This window comes from Dendronephthya gigantea, unplaced genomic scaffold, assembly GCF_004324835.1.
Source record: "Dendronephthya gigantea isolate DGI-Jeju-01 unplaced genomic scaffold, DenGig_1.0 000023F, whole genome shotgun sequence".
Taxonomy (NCBI): Eukaryota; Metazoa; Cnidaria; class Anthozoa; order Malacalcyonacea; family Nephtheidae; genus Dendronephthya; species Dendronephthya gigantea.
The window spans coordinates 224,841-244,946 of NW_021163033.1; the positions used below are offsets into that span (position 1 = coordinate 224,841).

A 20,106-nucleotide genomic window follows, 5' to 3' on the forward strand; every position below is an offset into this window, starting at 1 on the left:
TGTTGACAACTTGTAGCCTTTTGCCCCCTGCAAACCTTTTTTTTATTTTACTTTACTTAAAATTACTATTGCATCTTTAAATTTGAACTAAACTAAGGCCCGAGCCTCAATTCATGCAATATAATTTCTTCTAGACCTTCTAATGTTTTGTTTGAAGAAGGCTTACAAAAGGTTTCCATGACTTCTACATGGCGTTACACAGATCTAAAATTAGGATTGATAATGAAGATTTATAATATGTAAGGAAATTGGAAGATGGCCCCTTTATTGTGCATAAACGGCAACCTGTTGTTCTTAATGCTCACCGGACAATACTAAGACCATACGTGCTGTTACAAAAATTGCCACCAACCCACGCAAAACGTATGTAATAAACTTATTTACCGAAGCAGTTTAATTTTTATTACAGAGCTTAGTGCAATATTGAGACTCTTGGAGCCAGAATATTCGTGAAAAGCAGCTCCCCAAATAAGCGGGAATGGCTTAATTGAAAAACAAATACACAAAAAGAAACTAAACGTCACTTTGAAAACGAAAAGCAACTTTGGTAGGCTTTTTTTTTTTTGAGATTTATCGATCTCCACTGCTGTTGTTGTCATCGACGAATATTATAGTTTTTACTAGTTTGCCTTTGCAAATATTTCAATGATCGAAAATAGCGCGTAAAGCATTCCTGGTGGTTTAAATAAGAAATCCAGACAGTCTAGTGGTATAATTTTGATTGCAACAAAGATGTGATGCTGGTTTCTTTGTGGAGTTGTTTCGATAATTTATTAATTATTATACGCCTTGAAATAACAAACTCGGTTCTGACAGGGTTCTGACAAAGAGCTTTTTACTCTTCGATGTGGGCCTGAGCAAAAAAGCTTCTAGATTGGAGGAGCATTTTAGTATCCGGCATACGTGATCAATCAGCTGAAAGGCGCACTTGATCTAATATGATCTAATCAATTTTAGTATGACAGCTGTCAGCGCTTTTTCACCTGCCACAGCTGAAAATCCCCCCTCCCATTTATAACCTAAGGTCGGACAAAAATTTCACATCGCATCTCACCCTGTCTCATGTATCTCCAACGAGATAACCCCCATTTTCTTCTCCGCGATTTGATTGGACAACGATTATTAGCGATCCAATGAAGAACTTTGTCACAATCGTAACTGCCAGTGAATATGAAACGGACGAATCGCATCGCAGTTTAATTCATCACGTCATTACTCTAATTAAATTAAGAACGCTCTCAAAACGAGCTTGCGCAAAGATGACGCACGCAATACTACGTCACGAGGGAAGACGTCACATGACTTCGCTCAATTGCGTTTTCACGAGAAATAAATTGCGTTTTCACGAGAAAGACGGTTAAATGTATGTACTTTCATGCATTCTGCTTCGGTTTATCGAACAAAATAAACACGAAAATTCCATACTTGTGATTGTATCACCATGAAATGTATTTATTTCTAAGCTTTCGACCCCTGAATTTTTAAAACAATATTTACGCCATTTTTCATCATTGTTGACGTCCATTTCAAGCCAAGACAAGCCTTGTTTTGAAGTACTTTTTCCATAATTGTTATGATTACTCCTGTTCCAACTCAACCAAGACCCCATCGCAATCTTTTGGGTGTAAAAACATCACTGGTTTTCCATGAGCACCAATCTGACAAGACAAGAGTTTAGGTGAATCATTTCACAACTTCTGATGCCAAAGACTTCATTCTACTCTCTTCAAATAATCCTCTGAAATCAATTGAAACTAGAGAGTAGAGACAGGCTTAAATACCTACCCTAGGCTCTGGACTGAGCAGTCGAATATTCTTCGACTTTAGATCAGCAACAGCCTTATCAATATCGCTCACCTAGTTGAAGTAAAAAATTAACATATCTATATAGCTTTCTGACAAGGCCTGTTAAAATAGCAAGCTTGGATAACAGACAAACCTCAATGCAAATATGATGAATTCCTCCATCATGTTTGTTTTGTAGAAATGATGAAATTGGGCTGTGGTCACCCAGTGGATGCAGAAGCTGGTCATAGTGAAAAAAACACGTTAAAACTGGTTAAAATCTGGATAGATTTTGGTATGAATGCATGTATCAAATATGTCCGACCAAAATAGACACATCAAGAGTGGCATACTTCAATTTTTGTGTTCCCTAACTCCACAAATACCGTATAAACGCCATGCTCTGGTAAGGCCTAAAAATATGTCAAATTGTCAATCATATGCCACTGAAAGTCATGATCATCAATTCATTTTCATATGCATGTTAATGATCAAAATACATATTACAGTACTTGTCTTTCACTGACAGTTGCTCCAAGCACATCTTTATAAAATTTTGTCGCACTTTCTGTAAAATTATATAATCAATGTTCAGAGCAATGCTTTCTAAACTACAAACCAGAATTGCAAGATTGTTGACACTTCCTATGTAAAGTGTACGTATTTGACTTACCAAGATTATTAACTGCAATAGCGACATGATTTAACTTCCCTAATTTCCATATATCATCACTTAGATTCTGCGAAATAAAACAAAATATACATCAATAGAATGATTGCTTGATACCTCGACAAATCATTATAATTTACACAATATATCTACTCGATGCTCAAAGGCTTACCCGTTTATTCAAAGATGAAACAGCAAACGTCTTCAACAGCTTTGTTGTTCGCAAAAACCTGAAAGCCATGATTTCTCTCACTCCTTGCTCAATGCATCGTGAATTTTCGCACGTTTGCTGTCGTTCACCTTCTCTGCACATGCGCATTGGTGTAGTGTAGAATTTACAGGAGGGGGGAGAAATGGAAGTATGCAAATTATGCAAATTACTGTTGTATATCACTGAGTTCTGGGCCGTTTTTGCCCTACTTTCTCCCAAAAACCACATATGTATTAATGCCGCCGATCTTGAGGCTAAATAAGCTAATATAGGTTGAGTTAAGAATTAACAATATTTTATACCGGTTTCCTGCTCAAATTAACTCGAAACAAGTATTTTCCGGAGATGTATATTCTGATAAATAAAATGTATTTCATTTGTAATCTAATTTCCTCTTATTTACAATTCTAAATGTTCCAAAGATTGAAAATGGTGCTCTTAGCGCTAATCAGCATAGGACACCCGAGAACTGACATATACTTTTGCTTTGTTTGAAATATTTTCTGTGACATTGAGCAAGTTCCGTAACGGTGGCTAAAATGGAAAGACGAAACATTGAGCGATCTAAATCAGGAATAATTAAAAGTAAACAATGTTACGAATTAGCTTACAGTATTCTGTGCCAGTTCTTTTAAAGCTTGAGAATGTGTGACGCATTTGTCATGAAGAAAAGCTAAGTTTCTTGCCAGGTCAGAAGTTACTTGTTCATTTGTTGGCGGGCAAACTGAGATACTCTAAAAATAAAGATTTCATTCGAGTTTGAACACTTTGTGTATGTGAAGAACTTCAGCAAGAAACCTACCGATAATTTGTCGATGAAGTTGACGAGTCGTGGTTTGTTCTTTTGAATAAAAGGATTGAGTGGGATCATGTATGGCTCCTGTGTAAAAGCAATAAATTTTGTAATTTTTCTCATTATAAATAGGTGAGGCTTTTTTAATACCACAATTATAGTATTCAATAGTCACTGAAAAACAAAACACAAAATACCTTGGCACCAAATTCTATTAAGTTAGCTAGATTTTGCAAACATTTTGCTACCATGGTTAATGTCCTACTTGCCATTGGTGAAGGTGTGTCTGCAAGAAAACATCATTTAAGAAACCCTTTTAGGAAACAGATGATCCACTGTTTACTGCTATGATAAAATGCACCAATACAGTCAATTCAGAACTTTTAGAGCCAGTGTAAATAGATTAGTTTAGGCTCCATTCTGAAGTAAAACCCGACTCAAACGAGCACGCAAGTCCATCGCAAGTTTACTTCCTGTGATTTGCGGAAGACTGGTCAAACGATAAACAAGTCAACGCAAGTCAACGCAAGTCATCACAAGTCATCACAAGTAGACGGTTAAACGAGGTACAAGCAAGCACAATCAAAAACTTGCAATGGACTTGCGTCCTAGTTTGATCCGGGCCTAAGTCTTATTTCTTGTATGATAGAAACGAAAAGATACCTGACATCATGTTGCATATTCGTGGGTTCATGATAGCAGGACAGAAACAACGAAGAAAGAGAAACGCGCTGAAAGAAATTCAAGAAGAAAAAAATATTTAAAAAGCAGCTGGATTTGATATTTTGGCATATTGTAATCCCCGCAAACACTTTTCAAAAAGAAGCACAAAGAAGATCTCAGAATATACCTGACTACCCGTGTCCGTAACGTTTCCTTGTCCGGCCATTTTGCCTTAACACTCGATTGCAAACATCCGAACAAATATCGCAACAGCCTACACAAAGAATATCCCTGGTTACTGTAATACAGTTGGAACCATCGAGCTTCGTATAAGCCTTTCTTATAATGACGTCAACGAGGAAAGCCTGGTGTTACACGAAGTTTGATAGGCTCCGAAAAAACTAACGAGCCAATCAAACTTATTGTAACGAGACTTCCCGCGTTCGACGTCATTATGAGAAAGGTCTATTATATCTGGAGTACGAACTTCCCACGTGTTTGAGTAAAACGTCTCAGGGAAGCCAAACGTCTAATTTCAAAAGGTCATCAATAAACTCTTTATTCCTACGTTTCCCCAAACAAAAGATATTGAAAACACTTACTCAGGACATTTATCAACAGAGTTTACAATGGAGTCCAAAGCTTCGTCCAGGAATTCTATCAACGAAGTCAAATTACTAACAGCGTTTTCATCTTTGCCAAGTCTTGCTGGGTTTATCTTTAAAAATAAATGGACGAGACGGGTTGGAAGTGTTTTGACTTCGTCATAAGTGACGCAATGCAACATGTGACTTCATATAAGATTCTCACCTCACAAGAGTGTTTACATTCCATAATTCTAACAACGACATCTCTGAGGGTATACTGTACATACTGCACGGCAACCATCTTCATATACTGATCCATGAGACTTGTCGCGGCTGAAGTACCCCGGAATAAGGTCGCCACGTTATCTGCGGGAAGAATACACTATAAATGACGTCACTGCGCTGGGATTTTATGATGTCATTCGAGCACATATCTTTGTTATCACACCTTCGTTTTCGATTTCTCTTTCCGTGAGTCTTCGTAGCAGATTATGATGTTCCCTCTGATGACGGAACACGTTCAGTATTCTCGAGGCAAGAGTATCTCTGTCCTTACAAACCTCCATCAAAGAGACCACACATTGCACATCCTCTTTGAGGAGGATCTAAAAGATAACAAAATCACTTCGCTATCTGGGAGTGACAAGTCCTTTCAAGTACAGTACGTGGCTGTTAAGAAATTTCCTTACATAAATTTGTTACCGCAAAAATGGGCAACCGGCCGTGTTGAATAAGTCAGCTAAAGAAGGAGTCACATCTTTCATTTTTCATGCATGAGTTTTCTTGCTTTTATAAAGATTGTATACCTTAGTACCCGCTTTTCCAAAGCTTCATAAAGGACTTTCCCTAAAGGCCTAGGGTATAGTATTTGACACATACCTCTTTCAAACCGGAATACTCTTCCACGGGCATAATCATTTCATGCTGAAAAATATGGAACATTAATATTATGGAACATTTTACTGTCTTCAAGAAATGGAATATTCAGTATAGTGTACGAATTCACTGACAATTTAGGTATGTAGGACCTACCATATATCTCGCCTTTATCCTTAATGTACCCGCCTCAGTTCTTGAGTGAGAAGGGCGGAGTTGAAACCAATCATCAACAACCTCACCTTTTTTAAGTATTTGAAGAGCTACACTCACGGAGGCTGAAAATATCGCATACTTCATGTCAGATACACGTATTGGTGATATAATTCGGCTACAGTGTATAGTATATAAAACGTTGTCAAACCTCCTACCTATGTCCTGATCTTTTGAGCGTTTGTTCCTGTGACAGATAGCAACGGTGAAGGAGACAATGTCCTCTGGTATGTCACTAGATTGAAGAAAAGCTCCAGTAAGAATCATCCAGTGTTACTACAGGAGGAAACCTAAACTAAACTAACTTTATTTACACTGGATAGCTCTATCAGTTCTAAACTGTTCTTCCTAGAGGTCCAGTAAGGATCATCTCTTATTGATCCAGTGTTACTACAGGAGGAAACCTAAACTAAACTAACTTTATTTATACTGGATAACTCTATCAGTTCTATACTGTTCTTCCTAGATGTCCAGTAACGATCATCTCTTATTGATCCAGTGTTACTACAGGAGGAAACCTAAACTAAACTAACTTTATTTATACTGGATAACTCTATCAGTTCTATACTGTTCTTCCTAGATGTCCAGTAAGGATCATCTCTTATTGATCCAGTGTTACTACAGGAGGAAACCAGTAAACTTCTTCATACGAGATAGCTCTATCAGTTCTAAATTGTTCTTTCTGAAGATTCAGACTAACTTGAATTTAAATTCTTCATTCCAAACAGGATTCTCGCCTTCCATAACCGACGTTCTTGACATGCGCACTTCGTTGAGAGAGACGATGCAATAGGGATGATGTGACTTACTGCCGGGTAAATTATGAGCTTCGATTATATTCAGCTCCAGACCCCTAAGTTGTTTCACGTCCGAGCTCGCCATGACTTGAGTCGCGGTCCATCTTGTTTTGCTGCAGAACTTGCGAATAACTTGAATCCAGTCCTAACGGAAAATGAAGGGATGAAATTTCCCGCCAAAAACCTCAGTCGCAGACATTAATTTTAACTATTTTCAGGTAGTTCAGGCTTGTATAAGACTCTAAACTATATTTAGGATAATTTACATCGTAGCTAACTCCAAATAAAAATACCCTCCGAATTAGTTTCAACTGGCAATTTTTGCTGCCGAATCAGAAGCGATTTTCATCTTTTGAAAGATGTGAACGAGCGAAAAAGTTACGCATGTTGAAAAAAGGACACAAATACATCAAATATATCCATAACTATTTGCTATTTTCCATCAATCAAAGGAAGAAAACTGCAGCTCAGATTAACTTACGTTTGCTTCATCTGAAGTGTCAGCACACAAATAAAACATTTGAGTGTCTCCAAAACGCACGGCTATCTGGAAGCAATTAGGCCTGAAACGAATATTTCATATTTAAAAACCTCGAGAAAGAGCGTCTAGTCAGTAGTTTCAACTAAAAAAAGTATTCCATTATACACAGTCCCAGTACCTTCCAAAAAGACTCTCGTGAACTTCATACACGGTTGAGTAAGTGAGATCTATCATGCCTTTAGGTCGAGTTCTCTGCGAAATTGAATTGGAAACGTTTGAGGCTGCTAAATTTAGCTTGTTATTTTCGGTTTGTTCAAAAAGGCACCACGTTTTGTTAATGTCAGGTATAACTGAAAGATTCCTACCGTTTGATGTTCATAAAACAGCAATTGTTCGTCCTCACCATTAAGAATGAAGTACATACTTTTCCATTTCTTGCTAGTACCTGGTAAGTTGAACATAGAAATATTAATAATTTGAGATAGGGAACGAGTGGCCTTTTGTCGCAATAGCCTGTTGTAGAGAATACTATCAACAATGGACCACCACCACCTTTTTCAGGTAGTTCAGGCACAAATCAACAGATTACTGCATGCAATACATTCTACAATTTCCAAACACATTTGCAAAATCTGTTTCCAGATTAAATATCGTTAACTTCTCGTTAAACATATATGATAGAATGGCTCGCTTCAATCTCACCTTTTTTAACAAGGAAACCGGATTTCACGATCTTTCCAACGTTGGAATCAACGATAGGAGTCTCGTAGGTTGGCGTGGTCGGGGCATCCTCGTTCACGTTCAAGTCACGAAGACCAGTGAGAGAGGTTGGTGTTGGCGGAGGAGTTGACTCCTGCTGAAAATTTTCATCATTCAGAAAAACGATTAAATCAAAATATGAAGAAACGTAGAGTATGGCTCAAGGACACTGTGAAATCAGTCACACTCACAAGTCTGCTTGCTTAAAGATCTTCTCCGGGCAGTAGTTAACTTTCCGTTCAAAAGATAGTGAACGTTGATGGGTTGAACGAGGTCTAAACTAACTGTTATTTACACTAGTTGACTGTACTGTGCGGAGTAACGAAAGTCCCGTGTGAAAACTATAGTTCCATCAATTTCCAAAAAGATTTTCTTACCCTTGCTACAGGATTACCAAGTGACAAGCCTTGTTCAATAAATTCCTTTTTGTATCGCTCAATTATGCTTTCTAAGCTAGAAAAACATAGTAAAAAAACAGTTCATAACTGTTCATATTTCTTTATACTGAAAACATGAGAATCTTCACTGGATAACTAGGTAAGAGCACCCAGTTTGGCACTGTTGATGGGTGATGCACTGAATTCTTTGTCGAAATTTGTCCAGCATTTCCTCCAATACTTACTCCTCAAATAACCGCCCACCAAACAGATATTGGAGACCTTGTTTTTTGATTAGGAATCGCGATATGCCATTGTCATCCCTAAAAAAGCAAAAGAGAGTGTTCATGCAACTAAAGTTGTGTTGATACTTGATAAACTGATAAAGCATAAAGAATATTATGAAGTGAGATTTTCTCACCTAACTGATAATGAGTAATCACCAAGTCTCCCAGAACTTGGCCGAACAAGAAAGCTTCCAACTACACCTTCTGCAATAATTTACAAGAAAATCACCATACAAATAAAGTGTTTACCAGGATTTACTTATTAGCTGGATAAGGCTAGCTACAAAACATACCATTCATCAATAGTTCATTTGCTTGATCCTTCGATAAATTGTCATAAAACCATCTATAAAATGAAAAATCAGCCAGTTTCAAAAAATAAAGTCTTCAAGATTAATTGAATATTTGATGATAAATACAAAATTGTTTGTTCACTTACGGTTTGCCAGCATGAGGACTGAGGTCTTCTGGCTAAAATTGAAGAGAAAAAACTTTAGGCATGGCCGGTATATACACAGTGGCAAAAATAGGTGTTGAAATATACAGTAAATTGTTTCTCTGAACCCACCGCGTCAACAACGTAAGCTCGAGGAATCATGCCTTGTTCTCCAGTTCTTTGCAGTCTTCCCCAGAACCAAGATATATTAACAATGTCCTCAATCACAAATACATCACCTGGGGAGAAGCTGGAATAAACAGAAGTATAATGTCTATAAATACAAAGAGAAACGAAAGAAGTATTGATATGTTCTCTGTCACCTTAATGCCTCAGTTCCGGGTGGTTTAAGGTATGCGTGTTTGGCAACCATGCGCGTTGAAAGTGATACAGGTTCTGGGGGCTGAACTGGATACTCAAGTCTCTCATCTTTCAGTAAAGATGAGTACTTTGTGTAGTATCCTATCAAATCTCGTAATTTTTCAAATTGTCTGCCTCCAATGTAGTAGTCACCAAATAAAGCTGTGATGCTAAAATGACTGATGCCATTGAGACCAAGATATGAAAGAGAATACTGTCCGTGTTTCCTCTCGCTCTTTCGGACCAGATAACTTCCAGGTTTGCCCTGGTTATTAAGACGTTCCTCAGATGTTTTGCGGTCAAGTACTCCATGATACCAACTGATAATAAACAGGAAAAAATATTGATTAGCACTTGTCTATTTGCAGTAACCACCACACACAATTGAAATTATTTTCCACTGAACAGAATGAATTACAAAACGGGACACAACCAAGTTCTTCAGGAACTAAATAGCTCAACAGGTTGGTTGTGCTGGCCCAAAAAAATGCAGTGTTTGTGGGCAAGATTGTTCAAAGACAAGTAATACATTTTGATGTTTCTGGACAAAGTGAAATTCTAAAGTAACTATAGCATTTATGTGCAAATTGCTGGGCTAATATGATACGTTTTTACCAACAAGAAACCAACAATTGTTTAGATTGTTAATTGTTAAAAAGTGTGCCTTGTAGGCCACCCAGACCCTAAATTAGGCCACACAAAGCCACTTCCTCTTCTCGCACATTTGAAAACGGAAATGGGGAAAAAGATGATCACACGAAACAGAGCAACCGACCAGTCTATTGTAAAACCTACATATGTAAATTACGGTCCTGCATCCCGAATTTAAAACAAATAACCACTCAGACTTAAAAGCTAAACGTTTGTCAAAATTTCGCAATATTTCTGCTATTTTTAATACAAAAGTAAACAATTTTCAGGAACACCCAAACTGTGGTTCGAGTCTTTCGCTAGCGTTTTATATAGCTGATGTGTTTGGGTGTCAAAATCGGGGTTCATCTCAGTTATTTTAACACGTAAACAATCCTTTTGCGTTAGCTTGAAGTATAAAGATTACACTTGTTCATATTGAACAAAATGTACATAAAATAGGACCTTTGAATACAATGGTATTGCAACTTTAGATGACACTCAATTTGTAACAAGCTTGTTGTTGACAAGCGCGAAAATAAACGTGCTCTTGTTTTAGTTGTTTATGCTCTTATATCCTTTTTCCTTGACGTCCATCCTCCCATTCAGATACGATATTTCTCAAGCTTCGTGCACAGATCTCATCAAAACGAACATATAAAGTACGCGAACTTATAGTTGTAATAATTTCCTGTCACAAGCTGTCATGACAATTTGACTCACTCGTAAAAACAAGCATTTATAATGCTCAATGCCCGAAGCTTGGCTGTCTTTTATATTGCTTTCAAGCTTTGAATGCTATATACACTTAACTTCTTAAGCTAAAATTATCCGATTTTGTGTGGTTAAACTACAAACAGCAGTTATTCTAAAAACGGCACATATTTGGTTGTAAACACAACCTACCATTCGTCTGTTGGAGCCAACGAAGAGAGATCTAAAGGGATCTCTTCCTCAAAATCAAGTTCGTCCTCGTAACCATCGTTTTCTTCGCATTCCACGTAGACATGTATGCTATCTCGTTCACGATTAGCGTCCCAAAGTTCGTCTCTTCTTGCCATAGCCAAACCCGACTTCCATGTCATGAACAACTTTGAACGACAGCCGAAGAAGTTACGCAATATCGCTCCCGCGGCACAGCTAGCCCAAGTAACCGTTACTAGTAGACCACAACCTTTCGACCGTTCTCCAGAATTCACGGTCACGCTTTGCGTTTTCGACGGACACGCGTGAACACTAAGCTTGGTATCCCCAGCTCTTCTCATAGCTATTCCTCGTACGTCTTAGCCTTCTTCAGTCATCATTAAAGCTTCCCGTATCCTTCCTCAGCCTTCCCGCTCTTTAGCCTTCCTCGCCCATTTTTGAAACTCCCTAGTCTTCCTCAGTCATCATTAGAGCTCCCTAGTCTTCCTCAGTCATCATTAGGGCTCCCTAGTCTTCCTCAGACTTCCTGCCCTCTAGTGCACTTAGTCTTCTCACTAAAAAACCTTTAAAATTTGCATATATGGACTAAATCGTCAAGGTGGCTACGCCACAGTTAAACATAGACTTTTCCCCCACGTACCGCTTGTTGCTGACAGGTCCACTGTACCTGCAGGCAGCGACAGTGGCGACTAATGGAAACTAGGCTTAGAGGCATTTCAATTCAACATTTTCATATCTTGCCCGACTTGCATTGGGTTAAAAATCCGCCTTCTCTTGTTGTCCTTTTCATTTTTCAGGGAAAAACTCCCTTTACCCGGTAGGTCAATAGCTAAGAACCTGGATGAGGTTTAACTTTGAAGATATGTGTACAATTAATGGTGGTCAGTATAGTTAAAAAATATTGACATGCTGTTTAGCAAGGTACAACCCGATGACATTACAATACAAAACCCAGGCTATTCACTTTCAACAGCACCGCCTTTTGCATGACATTGACCAGATACATAGCAATCAATATCATCAATAATTTCCTCAGAGGAAAATATATATAATTCCTGAGGATATTATAGCAGGGACGCTATAGGAGAGCAAGAGAAAGCCTGATAGAAGGAAAGATTTTTCGTAAGACGTTAATTTGTGTTTTCATTGAAACTCGTCGACTTCTAGCGTTCCTGTATTGTAGATTTCAGATTTGTAGTTCAAAAATAAGGATCTCGACACAAATTTAGAAATGCGTAAAATATTGGCCAGTAATTACTGTGGTATAAAATGCTACAACAGAATGAATACAAATGAAGTAATATAATTTAGTTTCTCGGTTCATAAGTCATACCAATTACATCAAACAGGATGATACTGAATTGGATTTATGTGTATGCATGAAGATTGTATTTAAAGCCAAACGTAATTTTCAATATAGGCGAGTGTAATTTTTTTCTAAGACTGCAGAGTTGAAGGAGAAAGACACCGCTCAGTCCCAAAGTTTAACAATTCGATTCAAATACGATGCCTGGTTCATGGGTGCATTATTGCAGTGGTTCAGAGAATTTCAAGTAATAGCTCAGTTAAATAGACGTCTCTTTACAAGTTTCCAATAAATTATCGTCGCTTGCTTATGTTAAGTCCCTATTTACATTACATATCATCTATTTTCATTAGCGTCATTTGAACTTCAATCAAACACATGATGTAGGCACGAGAGGACAATGCACTGCTGAAACGGGATGTAAATTATAGAGCTGAAGGAAGACACACAAAAGAAATATTATTTCAGTAGAACACCGAAGAATATTTTCATAACACACGTCAGCTCAACGATTGAACATCAAAACCTTTGCCTTTGGCTTTGGAGTTTATCATTCAAACAAGTTATTGAAAAACGACCAGTTGGAATAAAATGTTGCTCAAAATACTGCTGTGCTTCTCTCTTCTCTATGGAATGGTGTCTGCGGGTAGGTAGATCTGTTGTTTCGTCTTTTCATCATCTACAGCACTGCCCAGAAATAACCTAACAAAAACCGCGGTTAACCTAGGTCAAAAACTCGGTTGAACCTCTGTCGAAACTCGGTCTCATTGACTCTGACAGATATTTCTTAAGATGTTTTCGATATGATTATTGTGTTGTCGTTCTCAGCTGTTCATAACATTCCGTTTGGAAGCGAACGGCAACCGCGATCGTATTTTTTCCCTTGCGGTTTCCGTATCGGTCGACCGCAACCATACACCGCATGCATGCATGCATGCACTGTTAGATTATTTCTATACAGTACTGCATTTCGTATGGTTTTTAATAACGTATGTAAATGCAAGCAATGAACGCTTGCTCTGTGTTTGAAGTTTTTAAAATCAAAAAGGACAAAGTATGTATAATTTTTAGGGTATTGGAAAAAAATTGCCTCAAACCGTTGTATTGGAGCAAAAAGTAGCCATTACAAGCAGTTTCGCTACAGAGGACCAAGCAAGTTCATTACAGCCATGAAAATGGTTCACAAAAAAGGGGTGATCGGATGCGCCAGTTGGGGTCGTTCAAAATGGGGATGCAACAATCAATATCCCACGAATATTATCGTTACAGGTTTGTGTGCGAGAAATATCAAAACGATGAAACGCAGCGCTGTTTCGTTGCTAAAGTAACTTAATTAATCCTTGTTTTAAAATGTTAGAAATTTGACGGTGCAAACCAATAGTTACTGCGTTAGATGTTTAGTAAAGCCAATGCTTAAAGAAAACTCCGATGAAAAATGAAATGCACATTTCCTCCTTTTGATGAGGAAATTTTGCGTTAAACGTTCTCATCTGCCACCAGAATATTTAGGCCCTGTTTACATGATCCCGTCTAGCCGGGACGAGATGTTTTCATCCCGCTTAGCCGGGAAACTCGCCCAGGCGGGATGGCGTGTTTATATGGAGTTCATTTTGTAGTGTAGGTTCCTTCGACGGCATGTTTTATTGTAGAAAACGAATATGCCATGCAATATATACACATGCTCCAAATGTATGTTTATCGCGAATCATCCCGTCCAAGTGGGATGGAGTTTACATGGCAATTTCTCGTCCCGTCTAAGCGGGTCCCGGCACTTCTTGCCGGGATCCCGCCTACGCGAGATGGAAAAGTGGTCATATAAACACTAATTAGTGTTTGCATTACAAGCGGGATCTCAGAAACTGTCCCGTCCTGGCTAGGCGGGATCATACAAACAGGCCCTTAATATTAAAATTATTTGACTTCTTAGACACAAGGAACAAACGCATCTATCCCTCGCCAACCTTGATTAGCCTGCGTTCGGGTGGCTGGTACGACCTCCCGGGCTACGGGCCAAATTCCCCAGAAATCGTTTTCTCGGATCCAGGATTTCGCTATCTATACAACGGGCAAAACATGAGAATTTGGTACGGAGAAGATCTCTATAACTACACTGAACATGACAACCACGGATATACCTGCATGGATGTATATGTTTATGTTGCGAGCATATAGAAATTGGTCTCAACATTCTCCCCGATTTAATGGAAACGATCGCTTGAAAATCATGCATGGCTAAATTATAGAGAAACATAAGATTGATAGTTGCTTTACGTTTGTCATAGTCGTTCAGTTATATATTCTGTAAAGTTTTTCGTGTAATTATGTTTTAGTTTAATAATTTTAGGTAAATACAGCCACAATGCAATCGCTTTTTGTCTTGACGTTTATGTCATATAGGTAATTTGTATTATCGAATCTAAATTGATATGAAAAAGGGGGGCATCTTGCATGAGAAACAGTCTTGTATCATTCATCTTGCGATGTTGCACGGAATAGGGAGAGGGTCTGATCCAGAGCTCACTGGTCTGATCATGAGGTACTTAGGGTGTCCTGAGTGGATAGAAATCATTGCTAGTAATTGCAGGAGGGTGAAAGAAGATCACTGCCGTCTCTGGATGAAAAGTTCCCGTTATCCTGAAAACAAAGGTCTTTCACACTCGCAGCTTGAATACACCAAATTTCAATCGTATTACGTCAGCTCAATCGTAATACGTTCACATAATTTAATTATAACAAAATGAATGAACCCTGAATCACTTTTACTTACAATTACATCTATTTATCACATCTTTCGAGTCGTATATGAGCTGATAGCAGACGAGTTAAAAGTAACACGGAGTCGGCTATCAGCCATATACGACGAGAGCGAGTGGTGTAATTGTTTTATAATAAAGCCAAATAGCATTTGTTAAGCGACAATGTACAATTACTTAATGGTTTCCGTGTTTGGATGGCCTGATCCAAACACACGGGAATGTTGCGAGAGTTTCAGCATGCAGTCCGCCAAAGTAAGTCCACTTTCTACGTTTTCACAAGTTTGGAAGGATATCAGCTTGTTGAAAATAAGTAATTGTCTTATAAAATAACAAGGCGACAAGGCCTGAATTTAAATTAAATTTTTTTAAAACTTTAAATTTCCGTGTTTGGATGGCCTTTTCAATAATTGTTTTATTATTAATTGGATTTTGAAAAACAAGCACATGAGCATAAACAAATCGTTAATATTCAAAACAATTTTCAAAAATAGTTCTTTGTAGACTTCTTCCTTTTTTTTTCGAGTCTTTATTAGCGAGTAATTTTTCCATTTCCTGCCTTGAAATTGATGTGAAATGAGCGCTTGTGCTTGCATCCATTGTAAATTATATTATGTAAAAGAGAGGACAAGCTCGTGAAGTTCGTGAATTTCCCGTGCTTGTGCACGATACCGCTGTGACTGCGAACCAATAACCTAGCTCTTACCACAGCTGAAAAGATCGTACTGAAATTAGTAGAAATACAAAGTTTCGTTGCGAGATGTTGTAAAATATGGAAAATATGGCCTTGCGAAGTTTGCAAATTTGTATAGGCTTTTTTACAACAAACGGAAATTGTTACCACGTTCAGGCCAAAAATGATAACAATTTCCGCTTGTCTACTTGTCGTAAAAAAAGTATACAAATTTGGAAACTATGCAAGGCTATATTTCCCGCATTTTACAACATCTCGCAACCAAACTCTGCATTTCTACTAATTTCAGTACGCTCTTTTCAGCTGTGGTGATTTCATTGCATTTCCTTGCATAGTTGAAAAAGACAATTCACAAAGTTATGCTTCAAAAAATGACAGGTGCGGCATGACTAGTTACTAATTACAGGTTTTTAAAAATCTCGATTTGTCCATCCTGCAACAATACTTCCTTCAAAAATAATGACAGATAACAGATAAATCGCCGAACATAAATGATTGGTCGAGAACGAAATTGCCCCTTGTTGGTCACAATACACTGCTGAAACCAGATGTAAATCACAGAGCTGAAGGAAATAACATTGAACACATGCATTGAAATGAAGTTAGTAGCACTGAAGAAATATTAAATACCAACACCACAGGCACAGGACTGCTATAACACACGTCAGCTCAACGATTGAACATCAAAACCTTTGGCTTTGGAGTCTATCAGAATTAAAACAAGTTATTGAAAAACGATTAGTTGGAATAAAATGTTGCTCAAAGTACTGCTGTGCTTCTCTCTTCTCTATGGAATGGTGTCTGCGGGTAGGTAGATCTGTTGTTTCATCTTTTCATCATCTACAGCACTGCCCAGAAATAACCTAACAAAAACCGCGGTTAACCTAGGTCAAAAACTCGGTTGAACCTCTGTCGAAACTCGGTCTCATTGACTCTGACAGACATTTCTTAAGATGTTTTCGATATGATTATTGTGTTGTCGTTCTCAGCTGTTCATAACATTCCGTTAGGAAGCGAACGGCAACCACGATCGTATTTTTTCCCTTGCGGTTTCCGTATCGATCGACCGCAACCATACACCGCATGCATGCATGCACTGTTAGATTATTTCTACAGTACCGTATTTCGTATGGTTTTTAATAACGTATGTATATGCAAGCAATGAACGCTTGCTCTGTGTTTGAAGTTTTTAAAATCAAAAAGGAAATCAAAGTATGTATAATTTTTAGGGTATTGGAGAAAAATTGCCTCAAACCGTTGTATTGGTGCTAGAAATAGCCATTACAAGCAGTTTCGCTACAGAGGACCAAGCAGGTTCATTACAGCCATGAAAATGGTTCACAAAAAAGGGGTGATCGGATGCGCCAGTTGGGGTCGTTCAAAATGGGGATGCAACAATCAATATCCCACGAATATCATCGTTACAGGTTTGTGCGAGAAATATCAAAACGATGCAACGCAGCGCTGTTTCGTTGCTAAAGTAACTTAAGTAATCCTTGTTTTAAAATGTTAAAAATTTGACGGTGCAAACCAACCTTACTGATAATGGTATCATCAAGGAAACTGAGCTCCCTTTAGAAGTTTAGTAAAGCCAAGGCTTAAACGTTCTCATCTGCAACCAGATTATAATAAGAAAACTGAATTAAAATTCATTTGAATTTTTAGACACAAGGAACAAACGCATCTATCCCTCGCCAGCCTTGATTAGCCTGCGTTCGGGTGGCTGGTATGACCTCCCGGGCTACGGGCCAAATTCCCGAGAAATTGTCTTCTCGGATCCAGGATCTATACCGCGGGCAAATCATAAGAATTTGGTACGGAGAAGATCTGTATAACTACACTGAACATGACAACCACGGATATACCTGCATGGATGTTTATGTTTATGTTGCGAGCATATAGAAATTGCTCTCAACATCCTCCCGGATTTAATGGAAACGATGGCTTGAAAATCATGCATGGCTAAATTACAGAGAAACATAAGATTGATAGTTGCTTTACGTTTGTCATAATCGTTCAGTTATATATTCTGTAAAGTTTGTCGTGTAATTATGTTTTAGTTTAATGATTTTAGGTAAATACATGCAGCCACAATGCAATCGCTTTTTGTCTTGACGTTTATGTCATATAGGTAATTTGTATTATCGAATCTAAATTGATATAAAAAAAGGGGGGCATCTTGCATGAGAAACAGTCTTGTATCATTCATCTTGCGATGTTGCACGGAATAGGGAGAGGGTCTGATCCAGAGCTCGCTGGTCTGATCATGAGGTACTTAGGGTGTCCTGAGTGGATAAGAAATCACTGCTTAGTCAAAAGAAGAATTGCATTGCAAGTTGCAGGAAAAATTGCACCGTGTAACAACAGGGACTTAACAGTGATAATCGATTAGCAATCTCAACTATGCATATGTGATATTATAAATGCAAAATGTTTGGTGGCATAATTATACTTATATCCGTTGTCGTTGACGTTGTGTCCTCTAGCCAAGAGTTTTAAACCGAGCATGCACACAAATTAACAGCCAAACTTCAAAATTCAATCAATCTTCTATATCTTTTATATAGTGTTTTTATAAAAATTAAATTGGTGCTCGTGAATATTTTCTTTTGAGAGAGGAGGGGCAGTATACACATCTTGCATGAACGGGTTTGAATTGACTGAATAGTAATTGTATTGTAATCAGTAATTATAGTTTGGTAAGGTGTCAGCTTATAATTCGAAACGAATTTGGTAAAACGTTCGGTAGAAACATTTTCGTCATAAATGCTGTTTGGTAATCACCATCGATGCAGTAATTTATGATTTACGATAGATGCCGCAAGCTACGATGCAGTTATTTATAATGGCACCGTTCCCGATGATCGAAAATGCAACAACAATGCTGTAGTTAGAATGGAATGACAATAACCAAGAATGCTGAAGGAAGTCTTAGCGCTGCGATAAAATACAATACCTTAAAACATCCTTACTCATACGACACATCAGCTTAAACTGTGAACATCGAGTTGTTTCATTGAAAAGGTGTAAAATTCGATCTATAACGATCAACAATCAAGAAGAATGTTGTTGAAAATACTCTTGTGTTTCTGTCTTTTTCAAATGGTTCAGTCTGGTGAGAATTCAAATTGTTTTTCTTCTGGTTTATCGGTGTTCACGCGAAAATCGCTTGAAAGTCGCTTAGAATTTTTTTAAAACGGGACAAACTTGGAATTTTCCGTAAAGCAATAAATTTCGGCCACATTATGGTTAAGCATGCTTTCCAGTTTTAAACTTTCATATATATATATATATATATATATATATATATATATATATATATATATACGCATATCGCAGATCTAAATGACTCAGTAAAAGACAAAGTGAACGAACAGTTTATTATTCTCGTATGCTTTTGTTGACATCGGATGTTAAATATTGTCTTTTCTAAGGAGGATGGATAAAGATTGCATTTAATAAATGTGTTGGGGCCAGGTACAATCATTATAGAGAGTTCACATACCGCGGATCAAGTATGTTCATCACTGCTATGAAACTGGTGCACAGGAACGGCTGGATTGGATGCTCTCCTGGAAGTTACACACGTTGGGGATGTTCAATTGCAGGAAACTACGAAACAAATATGATTGTCACAGGTAGATACACAACGAGCTTTATTCCAGCTGACGGCAATAGTTGCTTATTCCGGCGGCAGTAAAGTGCAGTATTAATTAGCTGTATACTGATAAAGCCAACGTCTTTTCTTTGTCGCCCTAGCTAGTTGCTTATCACCCCATCATCAATGTGTCAGCACCATTATGACCATATTATGTAAATGTTCTACGTTTTAGATACAAGAAACATAGTCATGTATCCATCTCCCACTTTGGTCACACTGCGCACGGGGGGCTGGTACGACCTGGCTGGCTATTATCGGAACTCGCCAAAGCTGGTATTCTCAGACCCAGGACTCCGCTACTTGTACCGCGGCCAAAAAATCAGAATCTGGTACGGTGAAGATCTTTTTAACTACAGAGAGAGCAACAATCATGGATTCACATGTATGGATGTTTATGTCTACAAATCAGATTGTTAATTCTTGCACATTAAACTGATTCTCGTATTTTATCAGCTCATATTACCTCATTTTTTCATTTAACTGAATGTATTTTATAGTACAGTTATATACTGTAATATTTTATCGTGTAAATGTAATTATGTTGACTTGATTTAAGTAAATAAACAGCTAGAATGCAATTGAATTTTGTTTTAACGTTAATGGCTATCTTCAGCAATAGTATTGTTGAATCTAAAATTATGAGAAACAGGCAGGGAACAGCTTGTCATACATCTTTAGATGTATCTAATTGTATGAACAAAGCTCTGGTACTAGTCACGAATCCGGCAGATATCTTTAGAGCAAAGTCAATCTCGGGGGGAAACAGTCAAACAATCTTGTATCATTCATTCGTCTTGCAATGTTGCAAGGTGTAAGGAGAGGTACTTGGGTTGTCCGGTGTTG

The 20,106-nt window shown here is 37.9% G+C and overlaps 4 protein-coding genes across 5 annotated transcripts; 2 read left to right on the forward strand and 2 right to left on the reverse strand.

The window, feature by feature from the left end:
• Positions 1–1,397: 1,397 nt before the first annotated feature.
• LOC114522588 (methylmalonyl-CoA epimerase, mitochondrial-like) lies at positions 1,398–2,844 on the reverse strand. The gene is made up of 7 exons (XM_028543321.1): positions 2,628–2,844; positions 2,459–2,525; positions 2,298–2,353; positions 2,139–2,198; positions 1,940–2,026; positions 1,786–1,857; positions 1,398–1,658 (listed from the first exon to the last, which is right to left on the reverse strand). The coding sequence occupies exons 1-7, from the start codon at positions 2,772–2,774 to the stop codon at positions 1,578–1,580; spliced, it is 570 nt and encodes a 189-aa protein (XP_028399122.1). The 5' UTR covers positions 2,775–2,844; the 3' UTR covers positions 1,398–1,577.
• A 174-nt stretch (positions 2,845–3,018) lies between these two features.
• Positions 3,019–11,213, reverse strand: LOC114522587 (ras GTPase-activating protein 1-like). Of its 2 annotated transcripts, none has more exons than XM_028543320.1 (25): positions 10,832–11,213; positions 9,259–9,615; positions 9,068–9,185; positions 8,939–8,970; positions 8,793–8,845; positions 8,634–8,703; positions 8,458–8,535; positions 8,213–8,288; positions 7,779–7,929; positions 7,442–7,521; positions 7,255–7,328; positions 7,077–7,158; positions 6,499–6,740; positions 5,957–6,033; positions 5,742–5,863; positions 5,589–5,633; positions 5,158–5,314; positions 4,933–5,075; positions 4,725–4,840; positions 4,310–4,396; positions 4,123–4,190; positions 3,657–3,745; positions 3,469–3,546; positions 3,278–3,400; positions 3,019–3,200 (listed from the first exon to the last, which is right to left on the reverse strand). In XM_028543320.1, the coding sequence occupies exons 1-25, from the start codon at positions 11,188–11,190 to the stop codon at positions 3,111–3,113; spliced, it is 2,967 nt and encodes a 988-aa protein (XP_028399121.1). In that variant the 5' UTR covers positions 11,191–11,213; the 3' UTR covers positions 3,019–3,110. The 2 variants fall into 2 exon arrangements, with proteins under 2 accessions (XP_028399121.1, XP_028399120.1); XM_028543319.1 differs by having other exon boundaries at positions 7,779–7,932.
• A 1,281-nt stretch (positions 11,214–12,494) lies between these two features.
• Positions 12,495–14,540, forward strand: LOC114522621. Its single transcript, XM_028543354.1, has 3 exons — positions 12,495–12,801; positions 13,227–13,424; positions 14,083–14,540. The coding sequence occupies exons 1-3, from the start codon at positions 12,747–12,749 to the stop codon at positions 14,325–14,327; spliced, it is 498 nt and encodes a 165-aa protein (XP_028399155.1). The 5' UTR covers positions 12,495–12,746; the 3' UTR covers positions 14,328–14,540.
• A 3,626-nt stretch (positions 14,541–18,166) lies between these two features.
• Positions 18,167–19,804, forward strand: LOC114522620. The gene is made up of 3 exons (XM_028543353.1): positions 18,167–18,717; positions 19,037–19,240; positions 19,436–19,804. Exons 1-3 carry the CDS (start codon positions 18,666–18,668, stop codon positions 19,678–19,680), a joined length of 501 nt encoding a protein of 166 aa, XP_028399154.1. The 5' UTR covers positions 18,167–18,665; the 3' UTR covers positions 19,681–19,804.
• Positions 19,805–20,106: the final 302 nt, after the last annotated feature.